Genomic DNA, 10,616 nt, shown 5'->3' with positions numbered 1-10,616 from the left:
GAAATACAAAGGATCGTAAGAGACTACTATATGCAACTATATGCCAATAAAACGGAAAACCTAGAAGAAACGGAGAAATTCTTAGAAAACTACAATCTTCCAAGACTAAACCAAGATGAAATAGAAAAGAGGAATGGACCAATCACAAGAACTGAAATGGAAACTGTGATTAAAAAACTTCCAACAAACAAAAGTCCAGGACTAGATGGCTTCATAGGTGAATTCTATCTAACATTTAGAAAAGAGCTAAAACCTATCCTTCTGAAACTATTCCAAAAAATTGCAGAGGAAGGGATACTCCCAAACTCATTCTATGAGGCCACCATCACCCTGATACCAAAACCACACAAAGATAACACAAAAAAAGAAAACTACAGGCCAATTTCACTAATGAACATTGATGCAAAAATCCTCAACAAAATACTAGCAAACCGCACCCAACAATACATTACAAGGATTGTACATCATGATCAAGTGGGATTTATGCCAGGGATGCAAGGGCTCTTCAATATCCACAAATCCATCAGTGTGATACACCACATGAACAAACTGAAGAATAAAAACCATAAGATCCTCTCAGTAGATGCAGAAAAAGCCTTTGACAAAATCCAACACCCATTTCTGATAAAAACCCTTCAGAAAGTGGGCATAACGGGAACCTACCTCCACATGATAAAGGCCATATATGACAAACCCACAGCAAACATCATTCTCAATGGTGAAAAGCTGAAAGAATTCCCACTGATATCAGGAACAAGACAAGGATGTCTGCTCTCACCACTACTCTTCAACACAGTTTTGGAAGTCCTAGCCATGGCAATCAGAGAAGTAAAAGAAATAAATGGAATCCAAATAGGAAAGGAAGAAGTAAAACTACCACTATTTGCAGATGATATGATACTATACCTAGAGAATCCTAAAGACTCTACCAGAAAACTGCTAGAGCTCATCCGCAAATTTGGCAAAGTCACCGGCATTTCTATACACTAACAATGAAAGGTCAGAAAGAGTAATTAGGGAAGCAATCCCGTTTAACATTGCATCCAGAAGAATGAAACACCTAGGAGTAAACCTACCTAAAGAGACAAAAGACCTGTACTCTGAAAACTATGAGCCACTGGTGAAAGAAATCAAAGATGACACAAATAGATGGAAAGATATACCATGCTCATGGATTGGAAGAGTTAATATTATCAAAATGACTATACTACCTAAAGCAATCTACAGATTCAATGCAATCCCTATCAAATTACCAAGGACATTCTTCACAGAACTCGAACAAAATATTTTAAAGTTTGTTTGGAAGCACAAAAAACCCAGAATAGCCAAAGACATCCTGAAAAAGAAAAATGGAGCTCGAGGAATCAGGCTCCCGAACTTCAGACTATACTACAAAGCAACAATCATCAAAACCATTATGGTACTGGCACAAAGACAGAAATATAGATCAGTGGAACAGGATAGAAAGCCCAGAAATAAACCCACACACCTACAGCCAACTCATCTATGACAAAGGAGGCAAGGATATACAATGGAGAAAGGACAGCTTGTTCAATAAGTGGTGCTGGGAAAACTGGACAGCCACATGCAAAAGAATGAAATTAGAACACTCCCTCCCACCATACACAAAAATAAACTCCAAATGGATGAAAGACCTAGATATAAGACCAGACACTATAAAACTCTTAGAGGAAAACACAGGCCAAACACTCTCTGACATAAACCACAGCAACATCTTCTCAGATCCACCTCTTAGAGCATTGACAATAAAAACAAAAATAAACAAATGGGACCTAATCAAACTTAAGAGTTTCTGCACAGCAAAGGAAACCCTAAACAACACAAAAAGACAACCCACAGAATGGGAGAAAATCTCTGCAAATGAATCGGCGGACAAGGGATTAATCTCCAAAATTTATAAACACCTTCTGCAGCTCCACACCAGAAAAAAACAAACAACCCCATCCAAAAATGGGCAGAAGATCTAAACAGACAGTTCTCCACAGAAGACAGACAGATGGCCAAGAAACACATGAAAAGATGTTCAACATCACTCATTCTTAGAGAAATGCAAATCAAAACCACTCTGAGGTACCACCTTACACCAGCCAGAATGGCCATCATCAAAAAGTCTACAAACAATCAGTGCTGGAGAGGGTGTGGAGAAAAAGGAACCCTATTACACCGTTGGTGGGATTGTAAATTGGTGCAACCACTGTGGAAAACAGTATGGACATTCCTCAGAAAACTAAAAATAGAACTACCATTTGATCCAGTAATCCCACTCCTGGGCATCTACCCAGAGAAAATCATGCCTCAAAAAGACACAGGGGCCATACTACCCAAAGCAATCTACAGATTCAATGCAATCCCTATCCGATTACCCATGACAGTTTTCACAGAACTAGAACAAACAATCCAAACATTTATATGGAACAACAAAGGACCCAGAATCGCCAAAGCAATCCTGAGAAACAAAAACCAAGCAGGGGGCATAACTCTCCCAGACTTCAAGAAATACTACAAAGCCACAGTCATCAAAACAGTGTGGTACTGGTATCAAAACGGACAGACAGACCAATGGAACAGAATAGAGAACCCAGAAATAAACCCTGACACCTATGGTCAATTAATCTTTGACAAGGGAGGCAAGAACATAAAATGGGAAAAAGAAAGTCTATTCAGCCAACATTGCTGGGAAACATGGACAGCTGCATGCAAAGCAATGAAACGAGAACACGCCCTCACACCATGCACAAAAATAAACTCAAAATGGCTGAAAGACTTAAATATACAACAGGACACCATCAAACTCCTAGAAGAGAACATAGGCAAAACACTCTCTGACATCCACATCATGAATATTTTCTCAGGTCAGTCTCCCAAAGCAATAGAAATTAGAGCAAAAATAAACCCATGGGACCTCATCAAACTGAATAGCTTTTTTGCACAGCGGAGGAAACCAAAAAGAAAACAAAAAGACAACTTACAGAATGGGAGAAAATAGTTTCAAATGATGCAACCAACAAGGGCTTAATCTCTAGAATACATAAACAATTTATACAACCCAACAGCAAAAAAGCCAATCAATCAATGGAAAAATGGGCAAAAGACCTGAATAGACATTTCTCCAAGGAAGATATACAGATTGACAGCAAACACATGAAAAAATGCTCAACATCGCTGATTATAAGAGAAATGCAAATCAAAACTACCATGAGATACCACCTCACACCAGTCAGAAGGGCCATCTTTAATAAATCTACAAATAACAAGTGCTGGAGGGGCTGTGGAGAAAAGGGAACCCTCCTGCACTGTTGGTGGGAATGTCAACTGGTACAGCCACTATGGAGAACAGTTTGGAGATACCTTAGAAATCTATATATAGAACTTCCATATGACCCCGCAATCCCACTCTTGGGCATCTATCCGGACAAAACTCTACTTAAAAGAGACACGTGCACCCGCATGTTCATTGTGGCACTATTCACAATAGGCAGGACATGGAAACAACCCAAATGTCCATCAACAGAGGATTGGATTCGGAAGAGGTGGTATATATACACAATGGAATACTACTCAGCCATAAAAAAGAATGACATAATGCCATTTGCAGCAACATGGATGGAGCTAGAGAATCTCATACTGAGTGAAATGAGCCAGAAAGACAAAGACAAATACCATATGATATCACTTATAACTGGAATCTAATATCCAGCACAAATGAAAATCATGGACTTGGAGAAGAGACGTGTGGCTGCCAGAAAAGAAAATCATGGACTTGGAGAAGAGACGTGTGGCTGCCTGATGGGAGGGGGAGGGAGTGGGAGGGATGGGGAGCTTGGGCTTATCAGACACAACTTAGAATAGATTTACAATGAGATCCTGCTGAATAGCATTGAGAACTTTGTCTAGATACTCATGATGCAACAGAAGAAAGGGTGGGGGAAAAAATGTAATTGTAATGTATACATGTAAGGATAACCTGACCCCCTTGCTGTACAGTGGGAAAATTTTTAAAAATTATAAAAAAAATAAATAATAAAAATGCATATTTATTTAAAAAAAGCTTCTGCATTTTTATCAAGCTGAATGTCAAGCTGCATTTTTGTCAAGATGAGTGAGAAATGGAATCAATGTAGTTATAATTTGTATTTTTCTTATGAATGAAGCTGAACACCTTTTCACTCATTTATACCTCTTTTGGTATAAACTGTCTGATCATGTCTTTTGTCCATTTTTCTATAGGACATCTGATATTTTCCCCTTGATTTTTAAGAGTTCTTATAAAGTGGGGATATTAACCCATCACCTGTGAAAGATGTTGACTTATATGCTGATATATACTTTTCTTCCAATCATTTGTCTTTTGATATTACTTATTGTATTTCTTGCCACGTGAAATGTTTTTCTTTTAACTTTTGTATGCTAAACTTTGTCTTTTATTGCCTCTGAATTTTAAACCAGCAAAGCTGCCCAGGCCTGGGGAAAATGACCTTGTGGTGACCTTTCACTTCCCAAGGCAAGGGGGGACATAACCAGTCATAGATAGATGGGGTATTTGTCAGGCTCTGTTGATTAGAGAAACTGAGAAACAATGGTCAAAAGGGTAGTGCCCTAAAATGAATCACTTTGTTGTACAGCAGAAATTTACCTCAACATTGTAAATCAATTTTACTTCAATAAAACTTTTTAAAATGAAGGGGGGGGAAGTGCCCTTGCCCAGATGTAAAGCTGGGTGCTCCAGATCCTTAGTTCCTAACTAGAGGACCCTAGGGAGGGTTGTGGCTCAAGGCCACAAGTCTGTGGGCTAAATTGGTGGCATGTATGCCCAGCTAATGGGCCTTGGAGCGCAGGGATGTGTCCAAGGCCCATTCAGTCAGCTTTTGGGGAAGGCCAGTGTGGGGTGTGGGGATCTCATATGGCTTTGCAAGACTTTAGAGATGAAGGCCATTGTAATATTGCTCTCCTTCTGCAGGACCAGAGTCCAGAACAAAGTATACAGTGACTCTCTCATGTCTCCCAAGAGACTGAATACCTGGGGGTTCTTGACAGATGAGTGAATGAGGTATACAACCAGGTATGCAATTGTATAAAGAAGCAATTTATTAAAACAAAAGCTGTAACCCATAGAGAAGGACTGCTGTTTAAGAAGTGATAGACAAACTAATGAATGCTGAAAGAAAGCAACATTTTCCCCTCCATTCCATTTCAAGAAAGCAGAGCATTTCCTAGTGATTTCTGCCATTTTCACACTCATGGGGAAAGGAAAGGAAAAGTCAGGACACACCTTTATGGCATAGTTCTTGGCCAGATATAAATCTGGGGTATCCAGAAGGCAGTTGTATGGACTGAATTCCCTTCACCCTAGGGGTTGAAGCCCCAATCCTCCAGTACGTGGATATAGGGCTTATAAGAAGGTAATTAAGATTAAATAGTATCATAAGGCTGGAGTCATAATCTAAATCTAATGGGGCTAGCATCCTTATAAGAGTAAAAGACACCAGCACTCATGCTCTCGCTCCAGCACATGCGCAAAAGAAAGGCTCCTGGAGGACACAGCAAGAAGGCAGCCACTGGCCAGCCACAGACAGAGGCTTCAATCGAAAATAACCCTGCTGATACTTTGATGTTGGACTTCCTGTCTCCAGAACTGAGAAAATAAGTTCCTGTTGCTTAAGTCATCCAGTCTCTGATTTTGTTATGGCAGCCTTAGCAAAATTTAGTACAATTTTGGTACTGAGAATAACATTTAAAAATATGTAATGCCTTGGAACTCGTTGATAGGTAGAGGCTGGAAGAGGTTTGAGGCACTTGTTGTAAAAAAGCCTGGATTGCCTAGAAGACAGTGTTGGTAGGAATATAAGAACATTTCAAGTTGGGAGTTCCCTGAGGGCCTAGTGGTTAGAGACTTGGCAATGTCAATGCTGTGGCTCCAGTTCAATTCCTGGCCTGGGAACTTCTGCAGGCCACGGGTGCAGCCAAAAAAAAGTGATCACGGTGTTGTTTCAAAAATGAGAAATATGTTACTGGCAACTGCAGGAAAGGAAAGACAGTCCTTTTTATAACATGGAAAAGATCCTGGCCAGTGTTTCACTATTTTGTGGAAGGCAGAAATTTAGCTGAGAAGATTTAAGCAAGGTGTTAGAGGTGCAACCAAGTTTTTCCTCCCTCCTTTTGGTACAATGTGAGAGCAGAGATAAATTGAGGGAACCATTAAGCAAAAGTGAACCAAAATTCGGAAAATTCCCTGCCTATCCTTGTTGTAAAAAACGAGAAAGCATTATCTGGAAAGACTACTTCTGTGTGGCTAGACGCTGTTTGAAAGAGATTAGTTTGGAGCCAATGAACCACCTCAGTGACACAGATGGGACAAAATGAAGGCAGACTGACAGACTTCTGGTATTCTGCAAGAGGGAGATATGAGCTAACTAACTATCTGACTACAACTATGTTATCCATTAAGAGGAAAGAATGACCCCAAAGGTGAAACAGAGATCAATCAGCAGGTCTGCCATTTTCAAAACAGGCCCAGAAAGTTAAAAACTGGGCAGCCAGAATGTCTACTCCATGGTTCCAGTGGGCCAGGTATCACTGCTACCACTCCAGTGAGACCAGAAGATGGGGCTGCCACCCCTGCGGGACCAGGGGGCAGCAGATACAGCCAAAGATTATTCTCAAGCTTTAAAAACCAGAAAAATTTGCCTTGCAATGTTTTAAACTTGCTTGGGGCCCATCAAGCTTTCTTTCCATTTTTAGAATGGGAAGGTGAATTCTGTGCCTGTCCCATCATTTTACTTTGTAAGCAAATAACTTGTCTGGTTCACAGGTTCACAGCTGGAAAGTAATTGTGCCAAAGGATGAAATGTACCTCTTTTACACCTTTTTTCACACTTTTACAAAGGACGAAATTATCTCATTTACACTCGATTTAGATGAGATTTAGATGAGATTTTTGAATGTAAAAGTAATGTTAGAATGGGTTAAGACCTTTGCAGCTGTTAAGATGAATGTATTTTGTATGCGAAGAACATAAATTTTGGGGGTCCAGAGGGCTGAGTTGTTAAGGACTGAACTGTTCCCCTAAATTCACATTTTGAAGCCATAACCTACAATGTGACTTCTATCTGATGACAGGGCTTTTAAAAGGTAAATATTATGAGGTCATAGGGTGGGGCCCTAACCCAATAGCCAAAGGTATGTCTTCAGAAGAGAGGGAGATACCAGGAAAGCACGCCCACATGGGGAAAAAGGCCATTTCAGGACACTGCAAGAATGTGGTCATCTGCCAGCCAGAGGAGAGACATCAATAAAAAACAAACTGCTTACACACTGATCTTGAACTTCTCAACAACCTGAGAAAATAAAGGTTTGTTTTTTAAGCCACCATGTCTGCAATATTTTGTTATTATGGAAGCCCTAGAAAATTAAAACACATTGCTTGTAAATCAATCATACTTCAATAAAATTTAAAAGACAAACAAAAAACACATTGTTGGTACAGAAAATAAACCATAAATCAACTATCTTATGATCACTGAAAGATGCAACATTGTTTTTCCTCTACTGCATTTAAAGGGGGTAGAATATTTCCTACTGATTTCTGCCATCTACACATTCATGGGGAAAGAAAAGGAAACGTCAAGAGAACAACTCTTGTGGCAGGAGGTGATGGCCAGACTTGGTTCTCCTGTGTCTGTGGAGGTGAGACTTCTGGCTAAAGCCACGACCACACTCCCTGCATACGTATGGCTTCTCTCCTGAATGGGTCCGTTGGTGTCTGATGAGGGCTGACTTGAAGCCAAAGCCACGACCACACTCATCACAGACACATGGCTTCTCTCCTGAGCATGTCCTCTGGTCAGAGGTGAGGTTCTTCTGACTAAGTCTTTGCTCACATACTCTATACACATCAGCCTTCTCTCCCAAGTGTGTCTTCTGGTGTCTGGTGAGGAGTGACTTGAAGCCAAAGGTATGTCCACACTCAGGACACAGGTAAGGCTTCTCCCCTGTGTGCGTCCTCTGGTGCCTGATAAGGGTGACCTTCTGACCAAAGCCACGCCCACACTCAGGGCACACATAAGGCTTCTCCCCTGTGTGCGTCCTCTGGTGGCCCATGAGGGAGACTTTCTGGCTAAAGCCACGCCCGCACTCAGAACACAGGTAAGGCTTCTCCCCTGTGTGTGTCCTCTGGTGTCTGATGAGGGTGACCTTCTGGCGAAAGCTATGCCCACACTCGGCACAGACATAAGGCTTCTCCCCTGAGTGTGTGACTTGGTGACTGATGAGCAGTGACTGCTGTCTAAAGCCACGCCCACACTCAAGGCACAAGAAGGGCCTCTCACCTGAATGTGAACTACGGTGCTGGAGGAGTGATGCCTTCTGACAAAAGCCTCTTCCACACTCTGGACACACAAAGGGCTTCTCTTCCAAGTGTGTCCTCTGGTGCAGGATGAGAGCGATCTTCTGGCGAAAGCCTCGCCCACACTCCTGACATACAAAGGGCCTCTCCCCAGAGTGTATCCTCTTATGGTTAGTTAGGGAGGACGTATACCTAAAGTGCTGACCACATTCCCTGCACATGTAGGGCTTCTCCCCTGAGTGTTTCCTCTGGTGTATGGTGAGGGAGGACTTCCGGCCAAAGCCTCGCCCACACTCCCTACAACTATATGGCTTCTCACCTGTGTGTGTCCTCTGGTGCTTAATGAGATCTGACCTCTGGCAGAAGCTTCTGCCACATTCAGGGCACACATGATGTTTCTGAAGGCTAAAGAGGCTTGACTTTGTGCTAAGTCCTAGTCTGTATTTTTCAGATACGACTGCTCCACATTCTGAGACATCTGCCTCTGTCAACACTGCATCTGCCTCCTCAGGGCTCATCCCCTGGTCTAGCCCTCTACTGCTGTTGCCTTCCTTGTCTACTGGCTGATGTTGAGATGGGCTGAAGAACACCCCTGAAGTCCCACTTAGCTGCAGTCTCCCAAGCACAGTGCCAGAGCCTTCTCTTTCTCCATCTTCTGCTTTGTCACTCAAGCAGCTTGGAGCTTCTAGTAGGAGGTGGCTTCCTGCAGATGAACATGAGAAGATCTGGGGGGAATGACTGCACAGCACATATTGATTGAAGAACTTTGGACTGGAAAAGGTCACTGAACAGGAGAGACAGGGCTGAAATTCTGTTCTTGGTTCTGCTGGAGAGAAAGCTTTGGTCAGTATCACTGCGGGTACCTTGTCCAACAGTTATTACTCAGATGCTCATATTCCCTTCACAGACCTACCTTCCATCACATAGCAACACATTAATGCCTTTTTCTTTTTTTTTTTTTTTTTTAGGGCTGTACCTGGGGCATAATGAAGTTCTCAGGCTAGGGGTCAAACCAGAGTTATAGCTGCAGGCCTATGCTGCAGCCACAGCAACAGAGGAACCGAGCTGTGTCTGCAACCTCTGCCACAGCTCACAGTAAAATGCCAGATCCTTAACCCACTGAGTGAGGCCAGGGATCAAACCTGCATCCTTGTGGATACTAGTTAGATTCTTTTCTGCTGCGCCACAAGGGGAACTCCTACATCAATGCATATCCTTTTGCAACACACAATTAGCCAGATCTAAATTTCAACCCAGCTAAAGAGTTTTAAGAAAGCATCACAGGGGAGTTCCCATTGTAGCACAATTGAAACAAATCTGACTAGCATCCATGAGGATTCAGGTTCGATCCCTGGCCTTGCTCAGTTGGTCAGGGAGCCGGCATTGCTGTGAGCTGTGGTGTGGGTCACAGAGGCAGCTCGGATCCTGAGATGCTGTGGCTGTAGCCAACAGCTGTAGCTGCAATCCAATTCGATCCCTAGCCTGGGAACTTCCATATGCTGTGCATGCAGCACCCCCCCACCACCAAAAAAGAAAAAAAAATCACAGGCATGTGTAGCCCTATAAATTGCTACCATTAAAGTTATACATTTCCCCCTAATATAATTTTTATATATTTTATACTCAATGAATTTATTGCATTTATAGTTGTACAATGATCATCACAATCAAATATAATAAATACAATCTTACAAGCCACGGTCATTAACACCGATATAAACAGTATCAACAAATATATGCATTTATTGATATAGCTACATCATTTATTACAAATTTCTATAGAGACGTCCTACAAAAAAGGATGGAGTCAAAAAAGGGAGTCACTCCACCCAAAGGTGGCATGGTAGAGGCAGTATAAGAGGAGAGTTGAGAGCTCCATTTGAGAAATGACCTGGAAGGGGTTTCCTCCATCCAAAAAAAAATATTTCCTAGAGGATAACATGCTGGGTTCTCTATCATGGCACACAGAACCAACAGTTAAACACAGAGTCACAGTCTAAGCCTGCAACCTCTTGAAGGATTTTGGCTCCTGGTGACCCCAATCAACCCAGGATCTGCTTTTCTAAGTGTTGTCATTTTGGGGGTTTTGTTTGTTTATTTTTACAAATTGTTGTAAATGGGAAATTTTCTACCCAAAATATTGCTAGCAGACATCATATTTGTATCCCCTTTTCCACTGTACTGCTTCTGTTCACCTTAAGCTGCTGAAAAATACCATGAACTATAAACTCAATATACCAGGCCTTGGCAGGCC

At 41.9% G+C, this 10,616-nt stretch overlaps 1 protein-coding gene across 4 annotated transcripts in view; it reads right to left on the bottom strand.

The window, feature by feature from the left end:
• Window positions 1-5,083: 5,083 nt before the first annotated feature.
• Window positions 5,084-10,616, bottom strand: part of ZNF169 (zinc finger protein 169) — a 52,414-nt gene continuing 46,881 nt past the window's right edge. For 3 of the 4 annotated variants that reach the window (XM_047779343.1, XM_047779345.1, XM_047779346.1), the window contains exon 4: window positions 5,084-9,188. In XM_047779343.1, coding sequence (XP_047635299.1) covers window positions 7,642-9,188 — 1,547 coding nt within the window. In that variant the 3' untranslated portion in view covers window positions 5,084-7,641. The remainder of the gene's footprint in view (window positions 9,189-10,616) is intronic. The other variant, XM_047779344.1, reaches the window with a different exon arrangement.

This window comes from Phacochoerus africanus, chromosome 5 (assembly GCF_016906955.1).
Source record: "Phacochoerus africanus isolate WHEZ1 chromosome 5, ROS_Pafr_v1, whole genome shotgun sequence".
In the NCBI taxonomy this organism is placed as follows: domain Eukaryota; kingdom Metazoa; phylum Chordata; class Mammalia; order Artiodactyla; family Suidae; genus Phacochoerus; species Phacochoerus africanus.
Note: the sequence above shows the minus strand (reverse complement) of the source record. Positions and strands in the feature narration are given on the sequence as shown.